Source organism: Asparagus officinalis, chromosome 10 (assembly GCF_001876935.1).
Source record: "Asparagus officinalis chromosome 10, Aspof.V1, whole genome shotgun sequence".
NCBI classification, from domain to species: domain Eukaryota; kingdom Viridiplantae; phylum Streptophyta; class Magnoliopsida; order Asparagales; family Asparagaceae; genus Asparagus; species Asparagus officinalis.
In genome coordinates, this window is record NC_033803.1 from 58,911,753 (window position 1) to 58,931,509 (window position 19,757).

At 38.0% G+C, this 19,757-nt stretch overlaps 1 protein-coding gene and 1 long non-coding RNA gene across 3 annotated transcripts in view; one reads left to right on the top strand and one right to left on the bottom strand.

Moving 5' to 3' along the window:
* The window catches only part of LOC109824922 (putative RNA-binding protein Luc7-like 1), a 35,019-nt gene extending 25,568 nt beyond the window's left edge, over window positions 1-9,451 (bottom strand). For both annotated transcript variants that reach the window (XM_020391549.1, XM_020391550.1), the window contains exons 1-7: window positions 9,229-9,451; window positions 6,855-6,907; window positions 6,138-6,306; window positions 5,996-6,059; window positions 1,809-1,888; window positions 1,496-1,649; window positions 8-69 (exon numbers count right to left, since the gene is read on the bottom strand). In XM_020391549.1, the coding sequence (XP_020247138.1) occupies window positions 8-69; window positions 1,496-1,649; window positions 1,809-1,888; window positions 5,996-6,059; window positions 6,138-6,306; window positions 6,855-6,907; window positions 9,229-9,375 (729 nt within the window). In that variant the 5' untranslated portion in view covers window positions 9,376-9,451. The remainder of the gene's footprint in view (window positions 1-7; window positions 70-1,495; window positions 1,650-1,808; window positions 1,889-5,995; window positions 6,060-6,137; window positions 6,307-6,854; window positions 6,908-9,228) is intronic.
* Window positions 3,082-4,069, top strand: LOC109824923. The gene is made up of 2 exons (XR_002242847.1): window positions 3,082-3,329; window positions 3,441-4,069. It is a non-coding gene; the product is annotated as an uncharacterized LOC109824923 (long non-coding RNA).

Sequence of the window (19,757 nt, forward strand, 5' to 3'; positions counted from 1 at the left end):
ACTACACCTTTCTCAAAGCTTCCGCCTCTTCCAAGGCCTTCTGCGCCTCGTCTATCATTCCTTTCTCACCTACACATTCCAAAGAATGTTACTTAATTCATCTTCTATTTCACTGAGGAAAACTTTAGTGTATTTAATGTGTCACATCTACAGTAATGCCAGTCACTTATCAGACTCAAAGTCACCACTCAAACTATTAAAATGTGAAGCCAGAAAGTCCTTGTTCTTAACAAAGGCATAAGAGTAGCTAATTTTAGTCAGGCAACAGACCAAAAAACACACAAATACCAACAAGATACATCCAAATGTGGGAATTTGGATAACTGGAATCAACAATGTTTATTCAAGGTGATTTCCCACTAAGCAATCAGCTAACTTATCATTAGATTATGTTTAGATATTCTAAGGGCTTTGCTCCCCACTATTTAAGCACAATTACTGTATAACAGAGTCACAGAAATATAATTAAAACAGAAGTGATCATAATTTCATCAACTGAAAAAAGGCAAAGATGCAGAAAAATGTCAAACAAAAACTTCGTTTATCAATTAACGAGAGATATATGCAATGTATTAAATATCAAAAATACCAGAAATATCAGATGGCCAAAATCCATATCAGATTGCGGAAAACCGGGGATATGTAAAAAAATATCAGGGTGTCATATCGGATGATGTTCATATGTAACATAACATTGTAATATGTAATCAAAACATATTTAATGTATTCTAAACATAAAAAATTGCATCATGAATAATGATATATGACGTTTAGAAACATTAGACACGGGTAGAGGTCAGAGAGAGGGAGAGAGGACATGAACAGAGGAGAGAGAGGAAGACAAAGAGAAACGGAAGAGAGAAGTTGAGAGCAGAGAGATGAAGAGAGACAGAGGGGCCTGAGGAGTTAAGAGAGAGCTGAAAGAGGAGAACTGGATAAGAAAGAGAGAGTGGAGAGAGATTCGTACCTGAGATCGCCTAGTGTTTTTGAGCCAGAGTGCCGAACGAAAAGGGTGGAAAAAATATGAGATTAACTAGGGATTTAGGGTATTTGGTTTTGGGATTTTATTAACTTTTCGGATCTAGTGGGAACCAAAAACAAGCCCAAACTCAATGACCCTTTTATTTGGATATTAGCCAATATTGGCCGATATTTCCTCAATAAAATATCGGCCGATATTTCCGATATATCAAAAAAAGTAGTAGAATGTGAAACCAATATTTTTTCATAAATATCGTATGGGAAGGGCATCAAAACCGATATATCGGACGATATTGCGATTTATCGGCCGATATAGCGATATATCGGTGGATATTTATTACGTTGGATACATGAAGAAATAGAAGAGAAAAAGAAAAAGTAAGATTATAATCAGAGATTGATAATTGTTATGTTCAGAAATATATAAAAGTCCTTTACATTTGTGTCGAATAATAACTATGGACTATATGGGCAATGATCATAATCTTCTCCAAGGTGAGTATAGCAGTCGTACCAAGATCTTCTGCTTTCCTCAGCTTTTCATTAATCATTTCCTGTGTCCGAGGGTCTGGGGGAAGTGTAGGTATTGGTGCGACCTGTGTAGGATTCTGGAGTGGCTGTGGTAAAGCCGCCCGGTCCTTGTTGAATGCATCAAGAAGAAGCATAGACTGCAAAAGGAACCAATATGAAACATCAGTCTGCTGTGATATAAAAGTACCACCATGAAGCTTCTCATCAAACTCTATAAGGTCACTGACAATAACAAATTTTTATTAAAACACGCTGGAAACATATAGAGCTCATGCACTTGCATTGCATAATAATACCTGTTTATCAGCTCGTTTTGCTCTCAACTCTTCAAGTACTTCGATGGCCCGTATTTTACTGTCAGTTTTCCCTTCCAAATCTGAAAAATAAAAATATGACTTAGACATCTCATTACTTTTATTAGCACAGTAATATCACAAGAAGAATCTTCTGTCAGTAGTTTACCATACTAAACTGGATAAGGATCATTATGCTTAAGGACATACATAATGTGATAGTGCTACTTAGCGTGCACAAAATAATGGAGCATGTAATTGGGTGATGATGTTGTATAATTATATTAGCTGATGAAACTAAAAAAGTTAGGACTTAGAAACTGAAATATGAAGACAATATTGGTAATCTAATGGATTTCTGAGTCAGAAGGATAATAGCAGATTACAGGATACAAATCCTTAGCTAAACAAGTTTAGTTCATGATGATGAACATAAAATACTACATAATCAACATAACTATGACAAGATACAAATTGAGCTTGTTAACGCGCAGCTAAAAAGTTGATCAAAATTCTTATGAGATGACTAGACCTAGAGCATGTTTGGCAAGTGATCAAAGTGGCTTATAAGGCACTTTGACATGGTTGGTAAATGGATTATTTTGGATTATAAGCCACCAAAAAATAAGCTAGGGTACCCTAGCTTATCTTTTGGTGGCTTATAAGCCACAAGGTTTGACCAAGTAAATACTAACATACCCTCACTGTTTCACAAAATTCCAAGTCCCAAATCCCAATTTATCTCTTTCTAAGCCCATTAAATAATATTTGGTCATTTTGACGACAATGAAGGCTTATAACCCATCCATTTGCCAAACACTCCACTTTTGAATATGAATTATAATCCACTAAATTTACCAAACACTTTGGCTTAAAATCCACTTAGCTTTTAATACATTTGTGGATTAAACCAAGGGAATAATAATCCAGAGTTGTCAAACATGCCCCTAGTCATGCTTTACGAATCAGATTGATGAACACTTAAAATAGCATACCCATCGGCATGATGGAAACATAAGAATGTTACAATACCGGGTTGAATGAGTTGAAAAAATATAGTAAGAAATGAATGCACCCACGAAAAGTTTGACGTGGATCCGACTGAAGAAGAAAAGAATAATACTGGGTTTATATGGTTGCGACATTCGCAATGGAGACTATATTTGAGTACACGGAGTAAGAGGATTATAGATCATAGCAATGTTGAAAAAAACGCGTTAAGAGGCGTAAAATCGCGTTTAGCGTAACGTGGCGGTGGTAAAACGCGGGCTGGAGGGGGAGGGGGGTCAGCAGGAGTGGGGAGCTAAGGCTAGGGAAGGAGATGGAAAGATAGACTAATGATATTTTTGTCTATTTACTCCTCTGTTAAAAAAACTAACACTGTGGGATGGGAGGGGTACTTAAAACCCAATGTTGGGGCAATGTTGAAAAAAACGCGTTAAGAGGCGTAAAATCGCGTTTAGCGTAACGTGGCGGTGGTAAAACGCGACATAGCGCTGTGAAATAGCGCAGTTAACAAATAACGTACGCCATATTCTTCGTAGCGTACGTTACGTGACGTTAATTCATAGCGTTGCTTAACCTACGTTATTTTGCTAAACCAGATTCTAACCTCATTCATCGTCTTCGTCTCAGGTCCTCTGCTTCTTCTCCGGTCCGCTTCTTCTCAGGTCCTCCGCTTCTTCGCCCGCCTGGATTTTGGGCATCGTCGCCCGCCTGGATTTTGGGCTTCGTCGCCCGCTTGGATTTGGGCTTTCGTCGTCGGAACTTAGGGCTTCGTCGTCGCTGAAATTAGGGCTTCGTCGTCGGGCTTCGTCGTCGGGCTTCGTCTCAGATCCACGTCGTCGTCGTCTTCGTTTCAAGTCGTCGTCCTCGTCTTCATCTCAGGTCCTCGTCGTCGTCGTCTTCGTCTCAGGCCGTCGTCCTCGTATTCGTCTCAGGTCCTCATCGTGACGACGACTGATGAGAGAGAGAGAGGGTTGATTCGTAGAGAGAGAGAGGAGGGGGGAAGGAGATGATGAGGGCAGAAGAGGATAAGATCGGCTCTCTTTCTCTCTCTCTTTCTCTCTTTGTTTCTAGATTAGCGGATAAGGGTGACTGTGGGTTTTTTTTTGTTCGTTTATGGGCTGATTTGCACATATACCCTTAACTTATGTGTATTTTTAGATAAGAGGATAAGGGTGATTGTGGGTTTTTTTTTCGTTTATTGGCTGATTTGCACATATACCCTTAAATTATGGGTATTTGTGAAAATAATTTTTAAATCTGAGTATTTTGAATGTTATATATCTATAAATTATTTAAACAATAATTAATAATTTAACCTACGTTACGCTATACGTTATCGCTATTGTAACCTAACCGGAGGTAAACGTTACGCTATGCGTTAACGCTATTTTCAACATTGGATCATAGATACAGAGCAAAGAGGGCTATGCTGAGATCTAAGAGGATATGAATTAAGGTGGATGAAGAAGTGTTGAGTGCCTAAGAAAATTTGGTTCTACTGATCTCTCTTATTTTGCTTTCATGTGAAAAGAAATTTTTTTAACCCTCCCTCGCTTTGTGGTCAGTTGGATAACTTGGAAATGATTTAAGATAAATGGGTGTCTTTTTTTCCTGAATTTTGTGCTTCTCCTATTTGGTGATAGAGTCTAGTTCATATGTACTCCACAGAAGATGTAAGCTGCAAGAATCCTTCTAGATTTCATTTTACCTGCCTTCTGTTGATGTTATAGATCAACCTATCAGAAAGTATGTTACTATTTTCTTTATCCTGTTTGCTTCTTTAGTCATCCCATTCATCTTTAAGCAATCAATAGTTTCTTCGTCCTTGCTCATATAGGAGAAGGTTTATTTGCTAATGGGTTAGTTCTATTTTAAATCACAAACTGTTCAGTTTGCATATTCATCATACTGTAATTTGAAGTTGCAAGCCTCCTTACTAGAAACTTGAGGTAATTAAGTAGAAAATCAGTTAAAAGAGTTCAGTTTCATTGTTTCAGTTGATGAAGGAGAATTCTGATTGCCAAAAAAGAAAATGAAATATTGATTTCAAATCATAAACGAGATGTGTCCAAACAAATATTTATCAAGCATAAGTGACCATCAGGTAGAGACTACTTTTCAATCTTCCCCTTTTAGTTTTTTTTCCACTTCTATTTCTCACTTGTTCACCCTACCTTCTTCAATTCATATTTCCAGTCTGCAATCCCTGCATTTGATCCCAGCATTTAATCAGGGGCTCAGAACTCAGAAGATGGATGGAAGGTCACAAGCTAGAAAAGGCCACAAGAGTCTGCCCCAGTAAGCAGGTGTCAGTGCACTATGCAGCACCCTTATAAATAAAATATATCATCTCAGATAATATGGCTTTTTCTTTCACCTCTATAAGGCAAAGATATTTAGGACTTTTCCACCTATTTTGTTCTTTCACTTTTCTCAGTTGCTGCTCTTCACAATAGAGTTAAATATTCTTTACTAGAACAATTTTTATTCATTATGAAGAGAATTTTTTAAGGTCTCTCTCCCAGATCTGCAATCCTAAACTGCAGAACAAAAACCCTTCAAAGCGCTCATAGGAAGCACACTCCCAAAACTCATAACCCTAGAACCTCAAGCATTCTATAAATTACCGAAACACCACTCATTAACAAATCCTAATGTCCTAATCAGCTCCAATAACTAGAAAGCTTGTTTCCTTTTTTTGGTTCATATGTGACGTCTTTCCTCAAGCCTGCTACTGCTAACATTTCGATTATCATAACTACCCTTGACAGTCTAAATACATGTTCAGTTGGTTCCCATAAATGTGCTCCTATCATGAAAGTTTGAGATACAGGTGTGAGGAGCTATCCTGTCTTATCATTAAGACAATGGAGTGTGTTTATGAAAATATTTAGCACTAAATTCTAGAGCTATATAAATACATGTTCAGAACAAAATAATCATTTTGGTATCATTAACATTTCCATGTGCGCATCATGGTTGAGTTATCAGCATTAATAACTTGCACTTTAAAACTTAAAACTAGCAATTCCTGTAATTCCATGAATGCAGCTCAAGGTATTTGATGTTATAAGCTCTAAAATTAATGTAAAAGCTCTTAAGACCAACAAAAATAAAAAAGTAACATATGCAGACAGACAATAACATCTGTTTCAAAGCAAACGAGAGGATAAACAGATTACCAAAGTCATCAATTTCCTTTAGCTTCTCCTTTATTTGTACTGAAAGATCCATGATCTCAGGTGACTGCAATTTACAAAAGGAAATTTTCAATTGAAGATATCAATTTAGATTACTTCCCTTCTAAGAGAATAAAGCAAGTACCTGGGTAACCTCTGACACAGATATTGCTATGGCAGCCTTAGCATCGTCGTCTTGCAAACGCTTAAGAGCTCTTTGAATTTTCCGCTCACACTCAACAATAAGTCTTTCTATTAAGTCCTCAAGTTCCCTGTCAAAATTATGACCACCCTTTGCCTTGGCTTCTTCATATCTATGAAGATTTCAGGAAGAACAAGTATAGAGTTTACTTTAAGATAGAGTTTACTTTAGAGTTTACTTTAAGATAGAGTTTAAGTAGCCTTGTGACCCTACTGTGGTAGCTGAAAATTTTATGCATTAAAGGTCAAAATGTGCTGATAAACAATTTAGCACCTATAACCTTCGAATGGAAAGAAAGAAAGAAAACAGAAGAACGAAAAAAATTTTTAGGGCAGCACTTCCAGAAGTATATGACCAAGCATAGCAAAAAATGGTAATACACCAGAGACTTGGCATCACCTGAAGTTCTTGCTAATCATGCAAATATATGCTAAGAAGCTATTCTGGCCTTTCTTATCAGATCATACCACTAGACTAAGGCCGCAAAGATACGCAATCTCAGACTTCAATATAATTAACTTTAACTCTCAATGAACTCAGAAATGATGATTTACAAGACCTCACACAAGTTGAAAGTAAACTCACATAGGAGAACATTTTTTGCTCCTCAGTTACAAATATAAATTTCACTAATAGAAGATATCAAAACAAAAAGGATACTCTTTCCGCAGCTGCAATGAGTGCACCTTCGAACAAGGGCCAAGATCCATTTTCTAGCACATGAGTTTCATCAAACACTATTAGGACAAACTTATAAAGTAAATAGTGAAGTAAAATAAGAAACACTAACCTTAATCAAACAATGACAGGAAGCACAATCAAACCAATTAATGGCTAATCAATACTTTACAATAATCAGATCCCAAATGAGTTTAAAGGTCCACACATTATCCTCCTTATATACGAAATAATGGACCATAAGAAACATAAAAGAATGATGGGGTTATTGATACATGGGTTATTATCCTATCAATGGAAGGTTGCATTCTTTATTACACACTGGGTAGTTCAAAACAATGAAACGTAAATTATAAACAACTAATATATGCTTTAACTTTTATATAATGGAAAAAACACGGTAACATAACCATAGGCAGACTAATCTAATCTATGTGCAAGAACAATTCCCAAAAAAATTAATGCTAATGATCTTCCATCTTGAAAATCATTCTTAAGGTTAACCGTACTTTAATATCCTAACGGTTTACATGTTTTTAACTTTGATACCCTAAAGATTAACTATGCCCGGATGATACATCAAAGATTCACCGACTTACACGAGTACCTTCCATAACATGACCGTTAAAGATCCTGCATAAAAGTCATCTTGCGATATCACACGATAGTTTCCGAACTTATTTTCGCCTAAGTTTTAAAGGATTTCCCCTGATTCCTTTTCTATCTCCGCCATCTATTTAACATAGAATCCACTACAACATAAACCCAAATTCATTTCTTTACCTTTTCCAAATACAAAACAGTGAAATTTGACGAGAAAAACACACTCCACTTTGCATCTACTATCATGATAGTGAGTTGTTTTTTAAGTTTTGCAGGGAAGATAAGATGTCTTTTCAAATACATACATTAGGATGGATGGACTCAATGAAACTTAAAAATAAGAAAATTTTATCAAATTTATCAATATTTCAGGGGAAAAACCTAAACTTTGTCCCATATGTCAACCTAATTTAGGAATTATACTTTGGCATTTTGGAAATTTTTGGGAAGAAGACACTAATTTGGAGGGGGGAAGAACAGAAAAAAGTGGGGTTTACTGTTAACTTACCCCTTTTTGTCAAGTTAACAAGACTAAGTGCAGTTTAAAAACTCTGGGGTCTCATTTTGGCAAATTTTACTCTTCAGTGTATGAAAGTTAAAAATGGGTGCATTTCTAGGCTATTAAAGTGCAACTAACTTTATTTTTATCTCATGAACTAAATTACTTACCAAAATCACAATGTTAGTTGAACAATCAAATTTTCTACAGAATTTGATTTATCTCATAAACACTGTAGAAAAAACCATTTTGCTTCCTAAAAGAGTATCCCATAACATTCCCCATCTGAAAACAACCTCAGTTAAATTTGGAAAGAATACACTAAATTGGGGAAAAAGAAAGAACTAAAAAAATGGGGTTTACTGTAAACTCCCCCCCCCCCTTTTTTTGTCAACTTAACAAGATTAGGTGCAGTTTAAAAACTCTTGAGCTATCATTTTGGCAAATTTTAAACTTCAGTGCATCAAAGTTAAAGATGAGTGCAACTTTAGGATATTAAAGTGCAATAAACCCTTATTTTTATCTCATTAACTGACTTACTTGCCAAAAATGTTAGTTGAACATTCAATTTTCTACAGAATTTGATTTATCTCACAAATACTATACAGAAAAATCCCCTGTTGCTTCCTAAACGAGTATCCACGTAACTCTCCCTATGTAAAATCAAACTTAGTTAAAGATAGAACTTCATAACTTCAAACAAATTAAAATCCCAGAAAACAGATTATCTGATGGTAATTTGCACTAATCCACAGAGAATTCAGCAACTGAGCTAGGGTTAGGCCTAAGGATCAGGAGTAAGCAAATAAATTTATAGGGTGCTGAGATTATATTTCTAACGAATTTAATTTCTCTCGTAACTAATGTTTAGAAAAATCACATTCACATAACTTTCCCATTCAGGAAAATCAGACTTAACTTCAAACACATAAAACGCCAAAAAAGGCATAATATCTCACTCACATTTTACACTAATAAGCAGAAAGTTCAGCAACTGACTTAGGGTTAGGGCTAGGGGTCAAAATATAGCAAATATTTTTCTAGGGTTTTGAGATTGTGGCTGTACCGTGAGATGGCATACATTTGACAAACTCATAACTTCAAACAATTAAAAAGGCCAAAAACGAGGAATAACTATCGAAGTATTACACGAAATCAGCAGAGAATTCAGCGACTGGGCTAGGGTTAGGGTTAGGGCTAGAGGTCCAAGACAAAGGAAACAAATTTCTAGGGTTTTGAGATTTGGTGGTGTACCGTGAGCTGGAAGAGATCGTGAGGGCAGAGACCGGACAAGTAGAGCTTGCAGACATCGCGGTCGTAGTATTTGCGATCGACCTCGGTGACGTCGCCGTTGCGATTGGCGCCCATGAGAGAGTCCAGCTGCTTCCGGATCGCATCCATCGTTGCTAGGGTTAGGGTTCAGAGTGGGAAGAAAGACTGGAGATTTAAGAGACTTCCTTTTCCGCCATTTTTCAGCCTTTTATTTATTTATTTATTTTTTAAGAAACCCTTTTTCTTCTTCTAGTGGTGCAAATTTTCAAAACCAACTCGTTTGAACATTTTATTACAAAAAACGACCTGTTTTCAAAATATTTGTAAAAACCGACCTGGTTTCAGCCCATGCGCTAAAACCAGATCGGTTTCTGTAAAAAAATTTCCGAAACTTCACTGGAGTTCAACTCCCGTGAAGTTTAGTGTATTTTAAACTTCACGGGAGTTGAACTCTCGTGAAGTTTAATTTCTTCGTAAATCTTCACGGGAGTTCAACTCCCGTGAAGTTATATTAGTGCAAACACTCAGATCCGTAACAAACGACCTGTTCAAGAACTTGGCCTTTCCAAGCTCACACAAAAAGCTCCAAAGATACTGATTCATCCCCTTGTAGCAATCCTCACCCTTGTTATAGTACAAGTACTTCCCCCCTCTTGAAATCCGACTCCGACCCGACCACCAGAATCGTCCCCCGGCGCGAATCTGAACCGCCTGAAGTCCCTGTACCTCCTCAAGACTTCTCCCTCCGGTTCCAAAACCGTCACGAGGCATCGCACTCGTCTGCCCTAGATCTAGCCACGGGGACCTCGTAGCTCGAGAAGACGATCGATCTCCTGAAGGTCCGCGCGTTGAACCGCTGGAGCCTTAGGATTAAGCAAGTAGAGTTCCTCAATGTTGGAATATAAACCAACTTTGCCTGCTAACGAATCGAACCCAGATTAGCCGGTGAATTCTTGAAAGTTATCCAGAGGCTTGTGAACTCTTCCAGCAATCACTCTACAAACCATCAAAGCCTTTTTTACAGAAGGATTTTCTTCATAAACTTCGGTTGTATCAAAGGCTTGTGAACTCTTCTTTCATTGGAATTTGAGGTGATAACAGAGGACAGGGAAGAGGAAGGTGATGAAGGAACAGGGAGAAGATCCATGGCCAAATTTAGGGAAAATTTGAGATGGTTTTTTTTTAATAAATGACTTGGGGCAGGAATTGGGTTGGAAACGGAGAGTGGGTTATTCTGAGGATCATGAAATGGGTAATAAAACTTCACGGGAGTTCAACTCCCGTGAAGTTTCGTAAAAAATTTTCAGAAACCGACCTGGTTTCAGCGACAAGGCTGAAACCAGGTCGGTTTTTTAAAATAAGTTCAAAACATGTTATTTTTTGCAAATAAAAGTCTAAATAGGTCTCTTTTGAAAATTTGTCCTCTTCTAGTGTTGAGATTTTGTATGTTGAGCTTTATTTATCAGCGAACGTTAGGTTTGTTTGGCAATTTGATAAAGACGTTTTCCCAATAAACCACCTTAAAAATATAGAATAGTCGTATGGAATGCTATCTTTCAATTTTAATTTATACATAAATTATCTTTAAAGTATGATTTTACTGTATATAGCCATTTTTTAGTCAAATTTTTACTAAAAATTAAAAATAATCTTCAAATTTTAAGATCAATATATGTGATTTGAATCCTAACAAGACTTAAAATCAATATACGCGATTTGTATCCTAACAAGACTTAAACACCAAACAATGAGTCGTATATCTTGAATGTGAGTTTTTTAAGGTGATTTTGAGTTTCTAGTGAAAATCTTGATTGAAGGTGGTTGATTGCAACAAAAACATGCTTTAAAGATTGTTTATAAATAAATCAAAATTAAAAGATAGTTTTCATGTAATTATTCTATTGTTAAGGTGGTCTATAGGAAATATAAAACTATTTGATAAGAGTAAGGTAAGCTCTTGCTTATTTCTTAAACATAACTAGATTGCTCCTGGGTAGGGTTTGGACCAATTCTAGAATAGTTAGAGGGTCACAAAAGATCTAAAAAAATTGGATAAGTTCTAGCCCAATTTTTATCAAACACAAATCAACACAAAAGTTGGACCAGGTTTGGACTTGACCTAGTTTTAATGGGTTGCATGCCATTAAGTAAGCATTTATCTCGTGTATGGGTGTCTTATGTTTAAAAAGATTAAGACTAGTTTCACTAGTGCACACAATACTTGCATACATAAAACATTGTTGTGCATACCAGAAAATATATTATTAGTGTCTTAATAGTTGACGTCTGTATAAAGTTTGAAAGAGAGTATGTTGACTTATTTTATGAAATAAAACTAATAAAGTAAGCTAAATAATTTCATGAAGTAACATAAGTTATACTTTAGTTAATTGATTTCTTGAAAAAAACGTTAATGTTATCATGATAAATTCTTTCTCATTGGTGTTGATGGTTTTGTTGAATGGGAAAGAGGAGTGGAGGCTGAGGAAGCGGAGGGAGAAGTGTCATTGATATATCAACTTAGAGAAAATTTGAGGAGAGTTTTTATGGGTGCCGTGATTGCCTTGTTGAGATAGTGGGTAATGATTTGAAGTTATCTATTTTCCACATTTGCCCTTCTCAAGAGATTTAAAGCATTGCAAAGTTATGAAGACATTCTGTGGGATCTTTTGAAACTGTGATATTCATAGGGGTAGAACACCAAAGATTGACCAAATTCTTACCTTCTTTCAAACATAATGATGGATAAAAATTACGTACGATAAATAGTTAGGGACCTCTTGGATCTGAAAATTTGTGCGTCCACCCGAATAAAAAAACAAGTGAGCCAAATAGATGCTCATTGACCCCCTCCCCTACAAGCACTTTACACCTCATCTGTCTTTTTTTTTCCTTTCAGCCCTTTTGAACCATCCTCCTTTCATCATCTTCTTCTCTTTCTCTAGCTTAAAAACAATCCATGATGGGGCTATCACTGATGATAATAAACTCTGACGAGCATTACTGTAGCTAAGCGTGGATGTCTTAAGGATATTTGTAGATCATTATAATGCTATTATGATTTTTTTTCCCTCAAACTTGATGTTAATATCATTATGCAGTTGATTGGCCCATTAGCTCGACAGATCAATTACTTCCTCCATCTTCTACTTCATTGAAACATCTTAAAGAAAACATTGATGTTCGTCCCCTAATTAGCTTCTCCTAACAAGAAGTTTTGTTGTACATAATTGTCACCAACATTCACAAGTTCAGTTGGTTTCTTAAATCAAGAAATAAGACAAATTTTGCAAACACCATAAAAAATAGCAACTTTTCTTCGAATTCATAATCAAATTACACATAGTGTTGCCCAAAAAAAAATCTAATTACAAGTATATCTTGAAAAAGAACATTATAGACTAGAAATAAATCAGTAAAAACATTCATTTACTTTAAAAAAAACTTACAAACTCACCAATTTCTTTTTAAATTTTATTTATTTTTTCCCCATCATGACATCAATGGTATTTTTCAACCTTTCAAACTATAATCTTATTACAAGTTCTCGAATTAGGCATTCTCATTTTTAGCCAAAAGCATTATGCTCACCAGATCTCATTGATAATCGGTAGCCTCATCGTTTTTTATGAGAGATGGAGAAGAAGAAGATAGTATTAGTCTAAGTGTAGACCCAAAGCTGAAGCCGAAGCTAGAATCAAGAAGATGAAGCAGAATGAAGAAAATAGAAAAACTACAGTGCGGTCGACCACGGTGGTCTCGGCGGTCGACCGCGAACGTGCACGAGATAGGAAAAAGTCTCTGGACTTTTTTCGATCGACCACGATGGTTGGTGCGGTCGACCGCGCCTGGAACTTGGAGTTAAGTAAGTCTCTGGACTTTTTTCGGTCAATCGCGGTAGAAGGTCCGGTCGATCGCGAAGACCCTGTAGGCATAGTCTGGGTTTCTGTCATTTATCCGGTCGACCGTGACTGGTTCGCGAGTCGTTCTGACAGTTTCCTAAACTGTTTATGATTCTGTTTTGATTCAAATTGATATAAATACCCAAATGTTTTTTAGGGTTAATAGACTATTAGAAACCATCAAAAAGAGAAGAAAAAGAAAGAGAATCTCAGAGAGATTAAACCCTTGCTTGAGTGTTTGTATTCCTTTTTCAATTAATCAAAGAGATTGTGTGGTGTGGCTCCCGAGGACGTAGGCATGTTTCCGAACCTCGTTAAATTCATGTGTTCTCTCTTGTTCTTATTTCTGTAAGTTTTTTATCTTTGATTTGTAGTGAATTTCCTTCTTGCTTAACTTTCTAACAAGGTCCGGAAGGGTAAGGGTTTGATTTGATTGTTTTGAATCCCTAACAACTGGTATGAAAGCTTCGTTCAACAATTTGTGAGAAAGCCATGGCAGAGGAAATCAAATCTAAGATCGAAAAGTTTGACGGTTCAGACTTTACCTACTAGAAGTCGCAGATGGAGGACTATCTGTACCAGAAGGACTTGTATCATCCGTTGATGGGTAAGGATAAGGGACACAAGAAAGAGGAGTCAGACGACGATTGGGAGATACTGGATAGGAAGGTTTTAGGGTAAATCTGGTTGTCACTCGTTAAGATAGTAGCCCACAATATTTTGAAGGAGAAGACGACGGTAGGGCTTATGGAAGCGCTCGTGAAAATGTATGAGCAACCATCTACAGCAAACAAGGTGCATTTGGTAAAAACTCTTTTTAACCTCAAGATGGCAGAAGGACGGTCCTTCACGACGTACCTCAGCGAGTTCAACGTGATTGTTGATCAGCGTATCTCCGTAGACATCACGTTCGATGACGAAGTGCAGGCCCTTTTATTACTATCACAGTTACCGAATAGTTGGGCAGGTTGTGTGACGGCAATCAGCAATTTGATGGGGAAGGAAAAGTTAAAGCTGAGTGAGGTGGTTAGTATGATTCTATCCGAGGAGGTTAGAAGAAAATCATCTGAATCAGAAGGTTCAGGTTCAGCTCTAAACTTCTAGCAGAGAGGCAGAATTCAGAAGAAAGGGAACCAAAATAGGAATCGGTCGAAGTCAGTGAAGAAGAGGTCGAACTCGAAGGTCAGGCCTATCAAAGGAAAGCGTTGGAACTGTGGCCAGGAGGGCCATATGTCTTCAGTCTGCAAGAGTCCAAAAAAGGATGCGGGTGAGCATGAAGCTCATATCGTGCAGGATGCTTTGATCCTTGCTATGGACAGCGATTCAGATTCTTGGGTCATCGACTCAGGAGCATCTTTCCACGCCACTACTAATAAGAAGTTTCTTCATAATTATGTAGCAGGGGACTTTAGAAAAGTGTATTTGGGGGATAATGTGCCTTGTAATATTATTGGAAAGGATGATGTGCAGATTCAGATGAAGGGCTCTAAGTGGAACTTAAAGAACGTAAGACACGTACCAAAGCTGAAGAGGAATCTTTTTTCAGTGAGACAGCTTGGAGCAGAACGCTATGTTTCGACATTCACATGAGATTCATGAAGAATCTCCAATGGTACGATGGTAGTTGCCCGAGGCAACAAATTAGGGACTCTCTACCTCACCTCATATGCGAGTAACACCCTCACAATTGTAGCCGACAAAGAGAGTACTGATCTGTGGCACAACAGACTAGGGCACATGAGCGAGAAGGGGATGAAGATCTTACATTGATAGGGAAAGCTAATCGGGATCGACTTCGTGGAAGTCAGGGTTTGTGAAGACTGCATCTTTGGAAAGCAGAAGAGGGTTAGTTTCCAGAAGGATGAAAGGTCACCTAAGGCTCAGAAGCTAGGGTTGATTTATACAGATGTATAGGGTCCAGCCAGTGTGTCTTCTTTTGGCAGTTCGAGATACTATATCACATTTATCGATAATCACTCGAGGAAGGTGTGAGTTTACTTCATGAAGCACAAGTCAAAGGTGTTTGAAGTCTTCAAGAAGTGGAAGGTCATGATGGAGAACAAGACAAATCTGAAGGTAAAGTGTCTGAGATCAGACAATGGTGGAGAATACGAGCTGGAGGAGTTCAAGAGGTTCTGTGCTACGAATGGTATTTGCTTAGAAAAGACTACTCCAGGGACGCCACAACAGAACGGCATTGCGGAGAGGATGAATAGGACCTTAACGGAGCGTGCCAGGAACATGCGATTATATGCAGGTCTTCCTAAGATATTTTGGGCAGATACAGTCCATACGGCGGCTTACCTTATTAATCATGGGCCATCAGTTCCATTGGATTTTGGGATTCCAGAGGAGAGTGGAAAGAAGATGTATCTATCACACTTGCGGATATTTAGTTGTGTGGCTTATGTTCATATCAGTGATCATGTCAGGGACAAGCTAGAGGCTAAGTCACAGAAGTGCACATTCATTGGATACAATATTGATGAGTTCGGGTATCGTCTTTGGGATGAGAAGAACAGGAAGATCATCAGGAGCCAAGACGTCATATTCAATGAGGATGTGATGTACAAGGACATAGAAAATACCAAGGATAGCCAAAGTAGTGGGAGCAGCACTTCAGATGCTGGTGGATCCGAGTATATGGATTTAAAGGAACTTCCAAATAGGGGTGATGATGTTTGTTCTGACCGAAGAACGGAGGAGGCTCCAGGTGCAGAAGCAATTACCCAGGGCGTGGAGCTTAGGAGGTCATCTAGGGTACCCAAACCGAATCCTAGATATCTTTCATCTCTTGATTACTTATTGTTAACAGATAGCGGTGAACTGGGGTGCTATGAGAAGGCTATGCAAGTGAGTGACTCTCAATATTAAGAGCATGCGATGCAGGAGGAGATGGATTCTCTACTCACTAATAAGACATGGGAATTAGCCCAACTACCTACACAGAAAAAGGCCTTACATAACAAATGGGTCTATCAGGTCAAGCAAGAGAGTAATGGAAGCAAGAGGTTTAAGGCCAGATTAGTAGTGAAGGGATTCTAACAGCGGGAATGAGTGGACTACACGGAGATATTTTCTCCTGTTGTAAAGTTCACAACCATCAGGATGGTGCTGAGCTTGGTGGCTGCAGAAGACATCTTTCTTGAGCAGTTAGATGTGAAAACTGTCTTTCTTTATGGTGATTTGGATGAATAAATCTACATAAAGTAACATGTTGGCTTCATTGAAGAAGAAAAGTGAGAGATGGTGTGCAAGCTCAAGAAGAGCTTTTATGGTTTGAAATAGGCTCCGAGATAGTGGTATAAGAAGTTTAATAACTTCATGCAAAGCAATGGCTATAAAAGATACAATTCAGATCATTGCTGCTATTTTTAAAGGTTCGAGTCCAACTTTATTATACTGTTATTATATATTGATGACATGTTAGTAGCAAAACTGTGTTTAGAGGAGATAAACAGTTTGAAGAAGCAGCTAGCAAAAGAGTTTGCAATGAATGATCTGGGTGCAGCGAAGCAGATTCTAAGGATGTGAATCAGTAGGGATGAAGCTGAGGGGACATTAAGGTTGAGCCAAACTGAATATATCGAGAAGGTACTTCAGAGGTTCAATATGCAGAATGCTAAGGTTGTTAGCACACCTCTTGGAAGCCAGTTCAAGTTATCTGAGGAGCAATCGCCTAAGACAGATGTAGAGAGAGAGAGCATATGAGCAGGGTGCCATATTCTTTAGTCATTGGGAGTCTCATGTACGTGATGGTTTGCACGAGGCCGGACATCGCCCATGCAGTAGGAGTTGTGAGCAGGTTTGTAAGCAATCCAGGGAAGCAGCATTGGGAGGCTGTGAAGTGGATATTACGATACTTGAGAGGGACAACAAATAAGCCACTATGTTTTAGGAGGAAGGAGCTGGTGCTGGAGGGATACATGGATGCAGACTTCACTGGTGATCATGATAGATATGAAGCACCACGGGGTTTGTTTATACCTTATCATCGACAGCAGTGAGCTGGGTCTCACATCTGTAGAAGATTGTAACTTTATCTATAATCGAGGCTGAGTATGTCACGGTGACTGAAGCAAGCAAGGAGATGATCTGGTTGAACGGGTGTTTGAAAGAGTTGGATCTGAAGCAAGGAAGATGAGTTCTTTATTGTGATAGCTAGAGCACTTACATCTTGCTAAGAATCCAGTATATCATGCCAGAATGAAGCACATCGATGTTCGATATCATTTCATACGCTCGCTGATTGAAGATGGAAAGTTACACTTAATGAAGATTTTGGAGAGTCAAAATCCAGTGGACATGTTGACAAAGACAGATACCATTGAGAAACTGGAGTTGTGTGCAACTTTAGTTAGTCTTCATGAGTAGAAGATGAAGGCGGAGCCATACTACGAGGATCGGCGAGATCGTCGGGATGTTGATAATTGAAGAAATAATTTTTCGGGGAGGAGAAGATACTTGCGAAGAAGGAGAGAGTTCGGGAGAACTCGTTGATGATGCTTTTGTCTCCAAGTGGGAGATTGTTAGTGTAAGTGTAGACCCAAAGCTAAAGTCGAAGCTAGAATCAAGAAGATGAAGCAAAATGAAGGAAAAAGAAAAACTATAGTGAGGTCAACCGTGGTGGTCTCGGCGGTCGACCGCAAACGTGCACAAGACAGGAAAAAGTCTCTAGACTTTTTCCGGTCGACCGTGGCCTTTTCCACCACAAAGTAATGTTAGTCTAGGTGTAGACCCAAAGCTAAAGCCAAAACTGGAATCAAGAAGATGAAGCAAAACGAAGGAAATAGGAAAACTGAAGTGCGGTCGACCGCGGTGGTCTTGGCAGTCAACCGCGAATGTGCACAGACAGGAAAAAGTCTCTGGACTTTTTCCGGTTGACCATGGCGGTTGGTACGGTCGACCGCGGTGGTTGGTGCGGTCGACCGCGCCTAGACCCTGGAATTAAGTAAGTCTCTGGACTTTTTCCGGTCGATCGTGGCAGAAGGTCTGGTCGACCGTGAAGATCCTATAGGCGTAGTCTGGGTTTCTGTCATTTATCTGGTCGACCGCGACTGGTTCGGCGATTAACCGCGAGTCGTGCTGACAGTTTCCTAAACTATTTAGGATTCTGTTTTGATTCAAATTGATATAAATACCCAAATGTTTTTTAGGGTTATTAGACCATTAGAAACCATCAAAAAGAGAAGAAAAGAGAGAGAATCTCAGAGAGATTAAACCATTGCTTGAGTGCTTGTATTCTTTCTTCAATTAATCAAAGAGATTGTATGGTATGGCTCCCGAGGATGTAGGCACGTTGCCGAACCTCGTTAAATTCGTGTGTTCTCTCTTGTTCTTATTTCTGTAAGTTTTTATCTTTGATTTGTGGTGAATTTCCTTCTTGTTCAACTTTCTAACAAGGTCCAGAAGGGTAAGGGTTCCATTTGATTGCTTTGAATCCCCAACAGATGAAAGAAGGAGGAGATACAGACCAAAAGAATAGAAATGGAAGAAAGAAAGAGAGATGGGCTCTGTAGTGGTTGTACCAAGAAGCTTTTTTCTGGGTTTTAGGGTGGCCTTGACCCTTGGTCACTTGCTATCTTCCATGGGCGTGGATGCACAAAGTCTTAGATCGGAGGAGGGGAGGGGGTAGAAGCAAATTTCCCAAATATTTATCCCATATTTTTAATTTTTAATTTTTCATTTAAATATATAAATTATAATAAATGAATTAAGTCACAACATCAAATGATATCAGTGCAAAAGTTTCTACTAATTATTTTCTTTTTGGAGGTATAACAATGCTTAAATTGTTATCTAAATCTAGCTATACTTGAGAAAGAGAAAGAAAGATGAGTTAAAATCAACTCATGATTGACATGAAGAAATAGTGACTTGGCCATCAATGTTATTGATGGGAATAATAATAAGTATTAATTAGACATTCTCAAAAGGAATAGTATTTCACAAATCCTCAATCCTTCACGAATGAAGTAATCCTACAATTGGTGCATACATGACATAATATAAAATATATAATTGTCACGTAGGTCTAGCCCAAATTCAGACCCATATGGTTGCATTGGTTGAATCCTATTGAAGAGCGATTTCAAGGTGCTATTTCTAATACGAAAAGGTTTTGAGGAGTTGGTGGAAGTTTTCCTTTATTAAAAGAAACTAATTGATTTGTGAGAGGTTTGTAATTATTATACATAGCTGAAAAATAGAGAATAGGTTACCATGCACTGTTTTCAAGGAGAGCGAAAATAGATGAGAGAAAAATTAGATTACGTATTACTTGGTGTTTGTCATCAAATGGATCTAAAAATTTGTATTAATCGAATTGTTAGTTACAAATCGAAATCGATTTTACACAGAAGCAGAGAGAATGAATCTAATTTTTTCTTGTTTAACGTGGGTTCTTGGTAGCGATAAGATGTCTTCCTCGATGCTCGTGTTGAGTTTGCTTCCCTTTGATGATTTGAACAAGATTACGAATCAAGCTTTAGCGCGTAGTAGAAGTTTGGTCGAAGAGTTTGATCACCCGAGCTTGAATATTAAGGCCGAATGCCAAGAAAATGCAAATAATTCGGTTCTCAAAAAGTTCAAGAGTCAAAAAATCAGAAA